The sequence below is a fragment of the Trachemys scripta genome, chromosome 8 (assembly GCF_013100865.1).
Source record: "Trachemys scripta elegans isolate TJP31775 chromosome 8, CAS_Tse_1.0, whole genome shotgun sequence".
NCBI classification, from domain to species: domain Eukaryota; kingdom Metazoa; phylum Chordata; order Testudines; family Emydidae; genus Trachemys; species Trachemys scripta.
In genome coordinates this window covers 67,515,875-67,532,246 of record NC_048305.1, presented here as the reverse complement: position 1 = coordinate 67,532,246, position 16,372 = coordinate 67,515,875, and the positions used below count along the sequence as shown (strand labels likewise).

The following is a 16,372-nucleotide window of genomic DNA, read 5'->3' as shown; positions in this document are numbered from 1 at the left end:
TCAAACTGGCATTTTATTTTCAAAATTTTGTTTTGATATTTTAAAAATCTTTTTTGCAGATTAAACTTTTTGCTGAATTTTACCTAGATTCACAAACAGTTTCGGTGCCCTGAAAAATGCATTTTTGGTGAGATTATTAGTTGCTGAAAAACTTCCACCCAACTCTATTTATAATGGATAACTGCACAGTAAATATACATAAAGTTTATACATACATGTACATACAAATATACATACATGTTACCTAAAATACCTACTCCCTGCATAGATGAGCTCAACACCCTATTTGTATCACTGCCTTCTATTTAGTTTGTTGTACTTGAGTTACTAATGCTTTGATTCAAATTTATAGGACAAAAAAAAAATCGCACTTCTCTGTTTGAAAGGAGTATTTACTCCTTTCAATCAGGTTGATTAATTAATATTTGCCTTACGGAACAAAGATAAAAGGGGAGGTCAGCAGCTTGCTAATTACTCACTGTACCTATCTTTACTTTGTCAGCTTTTTACTACAGTGATAAACAATGATCATCCACAAATCTTTTTCTGAAAACACAGACACCAGATAACAGTGTGAGCCTTATAATCAACAGGTGCTTTCTCCTCAGGTATATGGACCACGTAAAGGTTTCAAGGTCATTTCATAAGATAATGTGCATTGTATCAGATGGCATCAGGAATAAATCCAGAGTACACAGCTTTTCACATTCTCCATGGATCCAATCTGAGAATTTTCCATATGTTTCATAAAATATTTGCCAAAATAGAATATGAAAGCTAAGGAGGTACAATACAATACAGTTCTCATTGTAAATATGAAGGAACACCTCCAAACATTAAGAACTCGTGATATTTCTATGCAGTATTCAAATCTAGTATGCAACTCTTAAAGCTTGTCTGCGTGGTGGGGCAATGTACACAATGGGTCTGTGATATTTAAAGCACACTAACATACTGTGCATTAAGTGGTCCATGTAGATCCTGTTGGTGTGCATAAGATGTTCCCTACTGCACTTTAATGTATGTTTGTGAAAGCACACTAGTGAACATTTGATGCACACCAGCAGGGTCTACAGAGACCATTAAATGAGCGACGTTAGCGTGATTTAGAAATCATACCCCTGCAGTACACATTACTGTGTAGACAAGTCCTTAGATTTGAATGAGCCAGTCTATGGATTGGATCAACAAATTTACGTGAATAAGTTCAGTACAGAGTTTCTCTACAGAGTAAGGAATGAGGGTAAACGTTGAGTAGGAAAATCAAAGCAAACACACTTCAGTTAATTATTCTGTTCCTTCAAGCATGGCATTTCGTTTTTCAAAATCAAATACAGTAATTCATTTATTGTAAACACTTAACTCCCGTCACCAATTCATTCAATAATCCCATTTTGTTCTGCCATGTTTAAGTTTCCAAAAACAAAATCAATCAGGCCAAGCTTCAGTGCAAATAAGGAAAAAGCAATAATTTCATTCTGATTTATAAACAAGCCCCCCCAAAACCAGCCTATGCTCTCCTACAAAAATCTAAAGTGGTCCATGCAATAAATTAATTCCAATGAATAAAATGACCCTTAAATTATTCAGCCAAGTTCTAGTGCACTAAGTGTAAGTTCATGAAAACAGTCTTATTGGTAAACTTCTGAACTGAATTTTGGAGCTCTTCAGTCCCATGTTGTACAGTGTTGTACGTCTCAGTAGCTGGCTCAAAGGTAGAGTCTAAACCAAAAGTAAAATCCACACCTGCTTTTAGTAGTTCACAATCACTGACCTCCAGGCACTACAAGTAAACAGAAAAGCCAGGAACAAAAAGAAATATTTGGGATTCCGTTATCTTACATTAACACAGCAGGCAAGCTACAATGTCAGCATTGCAAGTGGCTTTCACAAATAATCAGTGAGTACCCTGGCATTCAAATTACCAAGGCAACAGGCACTAGAAGGGGTGGTTTGTAGGCAGCATTCAGAAATGGATTCCCTGGTATATGAAACACCAAAATGAATGGTGTGTAACCTGGTACAGATTAGTTGGGAGGAGTTGATGATGTTTGGTTAAGACAGTAAGTCTATTGCTATAACGGGACAGATTTTATTAACTGACAAATCAGTGAAATGGCCCCATGCCTAGCAAAATTTTATGTCAGGATCACAGGATATCAACTACACCGCTACCTCGATATAACGCGACCCAATATAACACAAATACGGCTATAACACGGTAAAGCAGTGCTCCGTGGGGGTAGGGCTGCGCACTACGGTGGATCAAAGCAAGTTCAATATAACACAGTTTCACCTAAATGATTTGAAAAATGATGACTTTAAACATTTGATAGACACATCTACTGTGACAAGTCTAGAGAGAGATGAATGGTCATATCCTCAGCCAATGTAAACCAGGCTCCACTGAAGTCAATTGAGATACGAGTACACAGGCTGAGGATCTGGCCCTATATTACTGGATTCTTACATGTTATAGCCAGGCACCCTAAGTTCTCCACATGACAGCCATAGTTTTCACAGTATATTTGATAAATAAAAAGCAGGGTTGGAGAGCTCCTACTTTTGTTTATTACCTTAAAAGAAATATACAGTGCCATTGCAGGTCATTGCTTTGGGCTCTCATGATAGCTGATTTGGTTTTCCCTACCACTCATAGATCCATTCTAAAAACTAAGTTAGTACTGGATTTACTTGCTTCTTCTGGACAGTATTGATGATGTTCTTGGTCTCTACAGCAAAGTAATTGGTCTATGGCACATGCCAATGGTGCTCACATAGATCCACCAGTCTGTTCTACCATTGCATGGCATACTTTATAATACTACAGTTAGGGAATCAAGCAACTTTTTCAAACTGAATGTTAACAAAGCCAAACTGCTACTGATGGGCCTTTTCAGCATAGGTTTCTGTTATCTTCCCTGTTTGTTGCCTTTGATGGGAGCTCCATTCCTTTGCTTTCGAAGCTGGCAATCCTGTAGTTATTTCTGATTTGCAGCGTTCTTTTGAGATCTGTATCAAACACACTGTAAAACTGTCTCACCATCACCTAAGGAAATTCTACAGGATCTGACTCCAGATGAGATGTCTCGACAAGATATTGATATCCCTTTCATCATTTCCCAAATGGACTACTGAAATGTTTGTTTACCCCTTTCCTCATGCATTTGCAAGTTCTACTGAGCTCTCTTGTTATCAAAACTGAGATCTCTGGGCACACTGCTCTTGTTCTAAGAGAACTTCACTGCCAAGTGAAGACACACATCAGTTTGTGAAATCAGCTTGGAGTGTACTTGCCATGGGGTCTATGCTGCTTGCATTCAAATGAGGATTTTTTGAGATAGGATCACACTGAGTGTAGATCTTGGTTTAACTCCTTGTCACTCACAGAATATTCTTGCTTTAAAGACTGGAACCCTTTTTTTTCATGTGCTAAATTTAAATCAAGTCTTAAGACTGTCTTGTTTTGCAACATCCCTCCCAGTTCTTGCTTTGCATTATCCTTCATTTGAATATATTGTTTGTAGAGTGCTTTGAAGCAGTATGCAGGAAAGGTGCAGTGTGTTATTTAACTGATTAATCTAAATATAATATATTGAACTAGCTTCCCTTAACACCATACCAGCAAAAGCTTGCTTGGTGAAATTTTACAAATGCATTTGAGGTACTTCATTCAGACTCCTTATATGTATAAGTATTAACAAAATAAAGGGTCAGGATTCTTATTGAGAAAATCGTCCAAAGAAGATTTCAGGATTCAAAAGGTTTTCTCCCCGTTACCAGAGGATTCTGGGGAAACATTTTAAATCAGTAACAAAATGAAAACACACTGTACAATTATGACGACTTGGGCTCAATTCTTGAGCGTGGCTCAGCTGTGCTTGGTGTAGGACCTGAAGGTGGCGGGAGGGACCACTTTTGCATTCCCCCAATCCACGACACTTTGGCCCCCCATCATAAATTAGAGCAGCTGTTTTACTTAGGCTGGGTGACAATGACCCCAATGGGCCATTACTCCAGCTAAGGTTTTCTTTAGTATGTCAGCACTCCAGTCACAGGTCCATTCTCTGGATATGCCCCCTTTGCTATAGACAAGGAGTGGCCAAACTGGGGCTCGCAAGCTGCATGCAGCTCTTTTACAGGTAAAGAACACAACCCCCTCTATTCTCTACCTACCAGACTTGGGCAGAGGGGGAAGGGGAGAGCTCAGGACCCCCGCCTTGCAGTGGGGTGGTGAGATAGGGGCTTCTACCTAATGGGGAGGAGGCTCTTGGGGTTTCAGCAGCGCGGGGCATGCCTGCTGGGTTTTGGGGCTTCAGCAGAGTGGGGCTGAAGCCCCGAGCCCTGGCAGGTGCCTCCCGAGGGACAGAAGCCCCAAGCCCTGGCAGATGCGCCTCAGCTCTTGAACTTCTGAAGACTGTCGAATGTGGCTCAGAGGGTCAGTAAGTTTGGCCACCCATGCTATAAAGGGACACAACGCTGGTTATATAGCTTGTGGGATTCCTCAGCTGAAAGCTGAACAGTTTGTCAGTGTTGAGAGTGCCATGATAGATAAGACACAAAGTTTATTCTATATATACTAGACATTCTGAACAGGGTTAGACAGAGCTGGTCCCAACAGGGTTAGCCAACACAAAATTGAAAATGCCAGAAACCACCTAGAGCCTTATCAACACTACTACTTACACGGTAAGAGCGGAACCAGTGGTAGCAACAATAAAAAAAACTTCTTTGGGTAGAGACAATCCAAGCACCAGACTGTGCTCGACAGGCACTGGCCTATATTGATGTGTGACAGAAAAACAAAATTTCTCTTCTGGGGTAGCATAGTCCCTATTAGCACAGACCAGGGAATAGGCAGGACAATGTCCCCTGACATTTAAGGCTTGTTAGATGTGCAGGGGTCATTGTCCAGCCTACTCCCTGCCCTTTTTGGGGTGGTTAGCATGATAAGGAATACTCCAGGGAGTAATCTCTGCTCTCAGGTGAATGCAGAGACTTCACCAGTTGCTGACCATGTGCAGGTTTCTTCCCCTCTCAAGCATATCACTGAAGGGCCCCAAGCTGGCTCTAATTTTACATACAAATATTTTTAAGCATACACCAACACCATCTTCACTGACATCTAAGACTGAACATCACAAATATATAAAGGAATGATGGACATGATTCTAACCTGAAAGTATTTCTGCATACCACATTTCTGCAAATCTAGAGAGCCACCATGTACTTTAACAGCAATAGTTACATGGGAATTGCACACTGAAAAAACCTAATCAATACTTACCATTAAACTTTTAAATTTCTTATTTTCTGCAATGTGAAAAAAGCCATCTCTTGTTAAAATCTTGATGTGTTTCACTTCGTTATTGTACCTGTGGGCAATTAATAACTTATTAATATAAATGTGTTTTTAATCAGTGGTGATCAATAATTACCCGAGGGCATACCTCAAAAACACTACATGAATAAATTCTAAAGACAAAATGTATATCCATGCCAATACACAGTTGACATCTAATTAACCAAATATATTTATTAGTGTATGAATGAAGATGTAGCCTGTATGCTGAAAAAAAAGTTACTTCTAATCAGGGGATCCCATATTGCTTGCTTTCAAGTTCATATTGAAGATCGATGCAGAAACAAACAAGACTCTCTTAGTAATTTGTGCTGATAGAACACACTCTACTGAAATGTATTTGCTAACACACTCTTTACTGAAATGTCCTAGAAACTAAAGACTTGAACTGACTCCCCTTAACATCAGCAGGAGCTGAATCAGGACTAAACAATTGCCTGTTGGTATCCAAGAGGCCACCGTAAACTGGTATCTTTCCATTAACTTCAGGGGAGCTTTGCTGATTTACACTTTTTGTCCTATATGCCTGAACTACTTTTCTAGCTACTGATATTTTTATGTACTAAATGACAGGATATTAGATGATTATCTAAGCTGCAATGAGATTCATGATTTTCTGTATTTATTGATTACAAACATCTGCCTAGGCAATAATGAAAACAGGAAATCTATTTCTGTAAAAGTGCTTGTCCCACTTACTTAATGCTTATTGCGTATTCTCCTGATTCTTTGGTCCTGTGTCGCACCAAGTAAGTTCTGTTTACCCTGTTAATAAGTTCACTCTCAGCTTGCAGCCTCTCCATTGCTCCTGCATACCTGCAGAGAAAGCAAATAAATACTAGTCATGCTCATCTTTGAAGCTGTTCAGTAGGTCTTTCCAATACACAATTTAATGTTCCAATATTTTACATGAGATGGTGAATGACAGATATGTCAAAAGCTACTGGTAAATGAACTGTATTTCAAGATTGTGATGGAAAATAATAAAAAGCACAGAAATTTATAAGTAATGGTAAAATGTGCAATACACTCTCCCACTTTTGGGCACAAAGGACTATGGCTTCTATTCAGAAAAGCACTGAAGCAAAAGATTAAGTTCATCCCGATTTAGGAAAGCACTTATGCATGTGCTAACTTTTAGGCTATGTCTACACTACGGACCTTACAGCGGCACAGCTGTACCACTACAAGTGTGCCGCTGTAAAGTCTCCCATGTAGCTGCTCTTTGCTGGCAGGAGAGAGCTCTCCTGCTGGCATAATTAAACCACCCCCAATGAGCGGCATTAGCTATGTTGGGACCAGCAATTTTGCTGGTGAAACTTTGGGGTGTGTTTTACCGTCAAAAGTGGTAGTGCAGACAAAACCTTAAACATGTGCCTAAACCCCACTGACTTCAAAAGCACTTAAGCACATACTGAAGTACTTTGCTAAACTGGGGCCTATACTGAAAATATAATTAAACAGTGGCCTGGACCAGGTGATGGAATTTACTTATTTGAAATATTTTGTATATACACTATGTTATACCAGTCTTGTACTAGTGTAACTCCACTGACTTCAGATGAAGTTGGTGTAAGAGACTGGAGAATCAGCCAACTGATGCACTAATTTTGTTTTTAAACAAACAAAAATAATTTCATTTGATTCATATTTGTTTATTTTACTCTAAAGGCTAAAATGTAAATGTGCAGACTAAAACCCAACAGATGAGATTCAAAATCTACTTCAGCCCTAAACTATGGCCAGGTCTGAAATGGTTGAGACAAAAGATTCCATAAGGGTCTGCCTGCAGAGATCTGCTTGCAGAATTGGGGCCTACATTTTTAACTTTGGGGAAAAATATGCATTTATTAAAATGAAACAATTGCTTATTTTTACTTTTTAAAAGCAGAATAATTTCAGTCAATATTTGGAACCAGTACTGTGCACAATTTTTTAAAATGAATACATATAACTATAATACATTAAGATTCTTAATCTAGTTGTATATATAGTTACACTACTTAATCTATCATTAAAAAATCTTTAAATATCACAAAAAAATTCCAATTTCAACTTTAGGGCTACTTTTAATTTTAAAAGAAAGTATTAGAGAGGATGTTCTTCAAATTATCACAAAATATGAGCTCCCAGGCTGAGACTTTTTAAGGCAAGTTTCAGCCTAAGGCAATTTCCCATGTTTAAGTTACAAATGCTTAGAAAATAAAGTTTTATCCTGAAAGAACCTCAACTTTAGGTTTTGAACACAATGCTATTTTTGTCCTTTCTTCTGTCAAAACTATAAGGAGCATAATTGAAGCTAGAATCAAATTAAAAACAGCAACTTTTTCCCTTTGGGATTTTATTCACTGTCTATGAAAGCTTTTTTTTTTTTTTGTTTGGATCAGTGGATCTGATTTTGATTTCACTTACTGCAACCCAGTATAAATCAGGAATAAATTTGTAAAAACAGAATCAGTCACTCTGCATTTATAATCCTTTTAAGTCAAATTCACTCCAGAGCAGAGGGTTTACACTACATTATGATTCACTTTGACAGTGGTTGTACAGTTGATACATTGTCCATTTACATCACTTAATAGATAGCTTTTCTGTCTAACAAAATTTCAGCAGAATTATTCACAAAACAAAATATCACTTTCTTCATTTTGTTTAGCCACTTAAAATGTAAGATCTTCTTGCATAATTCATGTCGTACTGATTTTTTCTTATACCACTTTAGAGACTTCTGGGATACAGACTGTGTATATATAGGCTTGTAAACAAAATGTCAAAATCATTAAGCATATTATTATATGAGAAATGCTTTTAGGCAGTGCATAGTCAGTGTTGTTTTCTAAAACTGCTACACAATACCTTCTTCAGAAGCCAAGAAAGGTTAAAGCAATTTAAATTAGATTGTGATAAACACAGTTTTCTCTCTATGGCTGTCCATTTCAACGTGATTTTCATAGGACTAGTTCAGGACTCACCATGGTTGGCAAGAGTAGTCTACTGGTTTAGGCACCTAGGGTGTAAAAAGATATCATAGAATATAATTATTTAAAGAATATTTTTCTAATTGACTCACAAATTAGTTAGCACTGATCTAATGACCAAATACCCTACATCAAACCGGGGGGATAAGAATCAGATTGATCACATTTCTTCATCTATTAGTCTACTTTACTCAGAATAAATTAATAGTGTGAATACCTTGTATAGGTCCGAAAACAGGACAGAATATTAAGCTAATGTATTTTGTTGTTGTTGTTGGGGGAGTTTTTTTTAAATTTTGGACAGATAAGTGCTACAAATTCCATATTGCTTTTTTTTCTTAATCTATCTGAAGTGGATTTTGGCAGTGCCTCCACTCTCATTTCATCCATAAAATGCTCATCTAATAGGGCATATTGTTGCAATGCATCATTAAAGTGTGCAACTGAATGTACAATGATGCACACTAAATTCACTAAGTGCTTTTTGAATTAGATTGCCTTGAAAAGGCACTATTCTTAGTTGAAGTAAAAGCTTAGGTGGCATGTTATATAATCTCTTGAGATGGTTAACTGAATAATCCATACATTTCTGAGGTATTGTATGAATTTATTAATACATTTGCATGACCAAAGTTTTACTCTTAAACTTGAATTTAAATAGTTATCCTTTCAAAATGTGTTCCTGCTTTATTTAATTTTCAAATAGTTTAAAATATACTAAAATCAAACATACAAAAAAGGATAGTATATATATGCATATACAATATGTGAATTGAATGAATATTTCCCCAGCTGACTTCCATGCTCCCCACCAACAGATACCAAAACCTGAGACCCTCTTGGAGGGCACAAGTTTGGCTAGCTTGAACTTCCCAACCTGCATAGTGTTGATTTGCTTCCAACCCTTGTGATCCAAATTGTAAGGTTCAGGTTCTGAAATGACCTTTGCAGAGCTCACAGAGTCCTGCTTACTGCCCTGGGCATTTTGTGTGATTGCCAATTTTTCCTCCTAAGTGCTTTTGTAAAAGGTACTTTGGACAGATAACCAGCCTCTTAACCTTATTTGAATGCATCTGAATCTATGATTTTAATGCTGAGAATCTTTATTACATTATCACCAAAAACTGTATTTTCCCCAAAGCACAAAGGCGCCACTAGTGTGAATTTGTTGTCAATATGTTAAAGAGTTCTGCTCTAAGAATAGTGTGACCTATTTATTTGTATGATAATAAATCTCCCACCCAGGATGGTGTTAAAAGCAATTAGACTAGGCAGAGAGATTGGGGGAGAGAGGGCAAGAGTTAACCAGAACAATGGAAGGCTTTTGTAAAATGCAAAGAGATCCGGAATGGAATTATTGCTAGCCAAATGTCAGTATATGTTGTAAGAGAACAAGAAGGAGAGCAGCTGTGAATCTATAATGATCTCCAAAGCCATGACAGCCTAAACAAATTCAAAAAGTATACTGTCCATTTGTAACACCATTGCATCAAAGCTTAGCTACAACAGACGTGGGATTTAGTTGGTGACACATTCTCTCATATCCCTACACGAACCTCTGACAAGCACTAGGAAAATAAAGCAGCATTATATCAGAATGAAACCAGCTAGGCCGTTGCTACCAACAGCGTAGTAGATAGGACTCAGGCATCATTCCCACCTGGCTGAGAGACGGTCTAAACGTTAAAAATGCTGACAGCTAGCACTCCTACCTTCCTATCATTAGTGAAGCTGCTCCACTCAAAAACTGTCAGGAAAAAGCCCAGTGTATATAAAGCCAGTCTTTATATGTAAGATACTTCTATAATTATGTTAGCCTACAGAATTTTACATTTTTGAATGTTTTGTATTGTTAGAATAAAGTTTTGAAAGTAGTTCAAATTACTTGATGTGAGTGTACCAGTGGCAAGACAGTAGTGGCAATTAGGAAGACCACTACCCTCCCATACAGTCCTATATTGGATGGAATCTGAAATTCTGAATTGGTTTGGCTCATCTATCATAGCAGGTCATTTTGGTTGCAAACGGCTAGAACAACAGCAATCATTAATCCTTTTCAATCCCGAGTGTGTTGAGTTGTAAAATAAAGATTGTCCATTGCAGAGAAAAAAGAAAACAATCAAACATTGTACTAGAAGTTGTTGGCTTGCACTGTATTATACATCCAAATCCAAGCAACCGCAGTGAGAAAACTGAACAAAAGACACAGACTCTGATACTATTCATATGGTATAAAAATGTCTGCTGACAAATACTGCATATTGCAATAAGAATAAAGCATTTATAGGTATAGCTGAGAAGGGACTGGAATTTGATATTCTGGAACTCAACATTTTTTCATTCAATATTCATTCCTAAAGCCTTTTGATATATGTATTTTATGCTGTTTCTGGGCATTTTTATATTGGCCGGTTGTAAAGACTGTAACACTTAATAATAGTACAAGTTATAATACGTTAAAAATCAGATAGATGTTTCGGTATCTTTAACTGCATTGTTTGTCATAATAAGATGTTTATATTTTCCCCTTCCAAGTTAGCAGTGGTGAAGACTCAATTCATCTTTCTTGTCAGTTTATGCCTCTCGTTGCTAACATGTCATGAATAATATTTATTCATACTGTAAAATCATGTTATTTTCATTCAATCCTCTGCTTAATAGTATATTTCTAAATTTAGCAGAAAGCTATGTCACTAGACACTAAGTAATCTTTGTGTTGCTGTGGTAGCTTTAACAGAAGAGTTTTTTCTTAACTATGTGAGTTTCCCACTTTAAACTACAGTGGTACTCTTTCAAAATGAGCTGATTTTGCCCGATAAATAAATATGGTCTCCACAGTATTTACAGTAGCCCTCTATATTTATCTTAGGTACTGCCCTAGAGTGGTGTTTCCAAATCCACAGGGCAGCTCCAATGATTGACACTAGCTCAAGGCATGTGCTGACTGTACCCAACACCATCCAGCATGACTGTGGGACACTAAACTGCCACAGCCTTTATGCTTAATAAAATATGGTAATAGGGTTACAAAAAAAGTTAAGCTCTATTACATAACATTTTGATGAGTCGTATATTATCTTTATCGGGCATCTGCTTTGTCACTCTGTTTAACAGGACTAAGACTATGTCTAAACCGGCAACTGAATGACAAAAAACGACAAACAGCGGCTACACTGCGCGCCTTTTAGCAGCACAGCTGTAGTGACACAGCCGTGTTGCTAAGAGCTGCATAGTGTAGACATAGCCTTAAATTTAAAGTAACAATGGAATGATAAGTATCTCTGTGAACAGGATTGTGAGATTATAAATAGGGCTGTCAAGAAATTAAAAAGATTAATCGCACTGTTAAACAATCATAGAATACCATTTATTTAAATATTTTTGGATGATTCTACATTTTCAAATATATTACAATTACAACACAGAATACAGTGTTCATTTTATTTATTTTTGCTTACAAATATTTACACTGTAAAAAACAAAAGAAATAATATAATATATTTCAATTCACCTAATACAAGTACTATAGTGCAATCTCTTTATAATGAAAGTTTAACTTACAAATGCAGGATTATGTTCAAAAAATAACTGCATTCAAAAATAAAACAATGTAAAACTTTAGAACCTACAGTCCACTCAGTGCTACTTCAGCCAATTGCTCAGACAAACAAGTTTGGTTACAATTTGCAGGAGATGATGCTGGCCATATCTTGTTTACAATGTCACCTGAAGGTCAGAACAGGCGTTCACATGGCTCTGTGGTAGCCGGCGACATAAGATATTTACGTGCCAGATGTGCTAAAGATTCATATGTCCCTTCATGTTTCAACCACCATTCCAGAACACATGCTGATGACGGGTTCTGCTTGATAATGATCCAAAGCAGAGCGGACCGATGCATGTTCATTTTCATCATCTTAGTCAGATGCCACCAGCAGAAGGTTCATTTTCTTTTTTGGTAGTTCGGGTTCTGTAGTTTCCGCATCAGAGTGTTGCTCTTTTAAGACATCTGAAAGCATGCTCCACAGCTTGTCCCTCTCAGATTTTGGAAGGCACTTCAGATTCTTAAACCTTGGGTTGAGTGCTGTATCTATCCTTAGAAATCTCACATTGGTACTTTTTTTTGCGTTTTGTCAAATCTGCTGTGAACGTGTTCTTAAAATTAAAATGTGCTGGGTCATCATCTGAGACTGCTATAACATGAAATATACGGCAGAATGCAGGTAAAACAGAACAGGAGACATACAATTCTCCCCCAAGGTGTTCAGTCACAAATTTAATTAATGCATAATTTTTTTAACAAGCATCATCAGCATGGAAGCATGTCCTCTGGAATGGTGGCCAAAGCATGAAGGGGCATATGAATGTTTAGTATATCTGGCACGTAAATACCTTGCAACGCCGGCTACAAAAGTGCTAAGTGAATGCCTGTTCTCACTTTCAGGTGATGTTGTAAATAAGAAGCAGTCAGCGGTATCTCCCGTAAATGTAAATACATTTGTTTGTCTTAGCAATTGGCTGAACAAGGAGGAGGACTGAGTGGTCTTGTAGACTGTAAAGTTTTACATTGTTTTGTTTTTGAGTGCAGTTATAGAACAAAAAAAAAATCTACATTTGTAAGTTACACTTTCACAATAAAGAGATTGCACTACACTATGAGGTGAATTTAAAAATTCCATTTATTTTATCATTTTTACAGTGCAAATATTTGTAATTAAAAATAATAATATAAAGTGAGCACTCTATACTTTATATTCTGTGTTGTAATAGAAATCAATATATGTGAAAATGTAGAAAAACATCCAAAAATATTTAATACATTTCAATTAGTATTCTATTGTTTAACAATGCGATTAACCATGAATTTTTTTTAACTGCAGTTAATTTTTTTGAGTTAATCGCGTGAGTTAACTGCGATTAATCGACAACCCTAATTATAAATGGTAAAAGATATGTTGATCTGCTGTTAAACAATATTATGATGTATTACTAATGTAGAGATTTATTTTGGAGCTAAGGTTTGATCTCAACCTTAAAGGCCTATCATAATGTGTCAAAACTGTTGTATCCATTAAAAGGTGACTCTACCTAATAACATTACCATCATGATGACATCTTGAATGTTGTAATCAAAGTAGATTTATTAATAGAGTTGAATTTAGTTCTGAATCAAGTTAAAGCATGTTTACAGCAAAGCAAGGGAGCCACTTAACCATTGTATTATTCTGGTTTAATACCAATGTAACTCTACTAATTTCAATGGAGTTATACTACATTAAATCTGGAGTAACACAGTGGTGATATGATCCAAAGTATTATGGAAGTCACAATGAAGGAGCGCAAAATATATTAACATGCTCATACAAAAAATTAGGAGTACATACTGTAAATTAATTTTTCTTATCATTATCCTGCTGCAATTTTTAGTATTTTGAGAGTATTTGTCTTCTTAACACAAAACACAGGCAGGTCAAAGCATTCAGGGACACAGGAGTATGTTGAAAGATCTGGTTGGAGGGTTTATTTATTCATTTGTTTGTTCTTTATTCTATTTTTACTTTTACAGGGTTTTTTTTAAACTCACTATTTATGGTATAATCTCTCTCTGTAATTCAAAGTGACTGGGAAACAGATTAAAACCACAGCATTTTCATCTCACTGTAAAAAAGCCAACAGCTTTACTGCACAATATATTTGTTCTATAGTCTGACTGTATTAATCTGAAAACTCTTTAGACAATTTAATTTATTAAACTCCCAAAAGTTAAAATCTATCTCTTGAGCATGTTTGCTTAACACTTACAATTTAAATCCAATAACCAAAAGCATTAGAATGTTATATTTTTAAACAACATCAAATGTAACATACAAACACAAAAACTAAAATAATGCTTCCCACAAGGCAGGATTAATGAAACCCTGGTATGAACCAGGCAACTTTTCCTATGAATGTTCCTGAGGAAACTATTATACCGACAAACACAATTAAACATTTGTACTTACGCATGGGCAAGGCTTTACGGCATCACTTGGAAAGTAGCCAAGCTCCCCTGTGACTAGATTTCTACCCTAGAAATAGACAAAAAGTTCCCATTGTGAGCAAATGACTGTGTAGATTGGAAGCAATCCTGTATGCACAGGGATTCATTTAAATAAACAAAGAGTAAAAGTTCTAAAATTCAGTGCCAGTCTTACTCAAATTTTGTAAAGTAATAATTTCTTGACTTCTGTAACTAAGTAATAATTACAAATGGTTAAATCTGAGTGGTCCGGTAGATAGAGTGAGAGGATTAGACTCAGGAGATCTGGGTTCTAATTCCCAATTATGTCACTGACTCATGTGGTTAAATCTTCATTGCAGAGTTAACTCGAATGTAGGTAACTTGAGTTAACTATTCTGAAGTGTAAGCAACCATGCTGCAAAGTAACTCTTGAGCTGCACAGTGTGATTGTGTTAGGGCCTGTCTACAAGAGAAGTTAGTGAGCACCAAGCTAAGATGGTTAGCACTTTAAAGCATATTAACCTAAAGCACACAGAGGCACTTCTGATGCATGGTAAGATTGTCCACATGCAGTGTAAGTGCAGAGTAGCTAGTGCTGTAAATGCACATTGTAGCTTGCTGGGCACTAACTTCCCATGCAGACAAGTCCTTAGCAGTTGATCAGTTGTGTTAACTCCAGACACAGCCGGTACCCTCAGCCAACTTGATTTAAAAGCACCACCACACTCGAGTTAAGAGTCGTTTATTAGGGGCATCACTTGAGTAAACACTGCAGCAAAGAAAATGTGATCTTGGACAAGTCATATAATCTCTGCTGTGTGACAGTTTCCCCACCACTGAATGGGGATAACAATACTGACCCACCTAGCACTTTGTGATCCTTGAATGACAAAGCACTGCAGTATGTAAGTGCTATGTACTGCAAAAAGATGATTATTCACCTTCTCGCAACTGTTCTTCGAGATGTGTTGTTCACGTCCATTCCAATCAGGTGTGCGCGTGCTGCGTGCACGGTCTTCGGAAGTTTCCCTTAGCAGTTCCCATTGGGTCGGCTGTGGAACCCCCTAGAGTGGCGCCTTCATGGTGCTCAATATATGATCCTGCCAACCCGACTCCCCTTCAATTCCTTCTTGCCGGCTACTCCAACAGAGGGGAAGGAGCGTGGGTATTGGAATGGACGTGAACAACACATCTTGAAGAACAACAGTTACGAGAAGGTGAGTAACCGTCTTTTCTTCTTCGAGTGCTTGTTCACGTCAATTCCAATCAGGTGACTCCCACCCAGATGTGGGGTCGGAGTTAAGGAATCGCTGATTGGAGCACCATCCTGCTGAATGCTGCATCTGGCATGTTGGGTGATAGCATAGTGAGAGGTAAACGTATGCAAGTTGTTGCTGAAGATCTCTTGTGTCAGGATCTGGGCCAGGAACACAGCTGACGAGGCTTGTGCCCTTGTGGAATGTGCCGTAAGAGTTGGGAATGGGACCTTGACTAACTTGTAACATGTGCGGATGCAGGATGTGATCCAGTAAGATATTCTTTGAGATGAGACCAGGAGTCCTTTCATCTGGTCTGCTACCGCCACGAACAGTTGGTTTGACTTCTTGAATGGTTTTGTGCGCTCAATGTAGAATGCTAGTGCTCTCCGAACATCTAGTGAGTGCAGCCTCTGCTCCTGGGTACTGGTGTGAGGCTTAGGATAGAAGACGGATAGAAAAATGTCTTGACCAGTGTGGAATTGGGACACTACTTTGAGGAGGAAGGCTGGGTGAGGCCTGAGCTGTACCTAGTCCTTGTGAAAGACCGTGTAGGGTGGGTCAGAGCTTTAATTTGATCACCCGTCTGGCTGATGTGATGGCTAGCAGGAAGGACACCTGCTATGACAAATAGAGCAGGGAGCAAGTCACCAGCAGTTCAAAAGGGGGCCCTATGAGCTGGTGAGGACCAGATTAAGGTCCCGTGCAAAAATTGGTTGCCTAATCTGTGGATATTGGCGTTCCAAGCCTTGAGAAAACATCCTACCATGGATTA

At 37.7% G+C, this 16,372-nt stretch overlaps 1 protein-coding gene across 3 annotated transcripts in view; it reads right to left on the bottom strand.

The window, feature by feature from the left end:
• VAV3 (vav guanine nucleotide exchange factor 3) overlaps positions 1-16,372 on the bottom strand; it is a 247,202-nt gene that overhangs the window by 15,869 nt on the left and 214,961 nt on the right. For all 3 annotated transcript variants that reach the window (XM_034778743.1, XM_034778744.1, XM_034778745.1), the window contains 4 exons: positions 14,343-14,408; positions 8,335-8,369; positions 6,062-6,178; positions 5,288-5,375 (listed from right to left, as the gene is read on the bottom strand). In XM_034778743.1, coding sequence (XP_034634634.1) covers positions 5,288-5,375; positions 6,062-6,178; positions 8,335-8,369; positions 14,343-14,408 — 306 coding nt within the window. The remainder of the gene's footprint in view (positions 1-5,287; positions 5,376-6,061; positions 6,179-8,334; positions 8,370-14,342; positions 14,409-16,372) is intronic.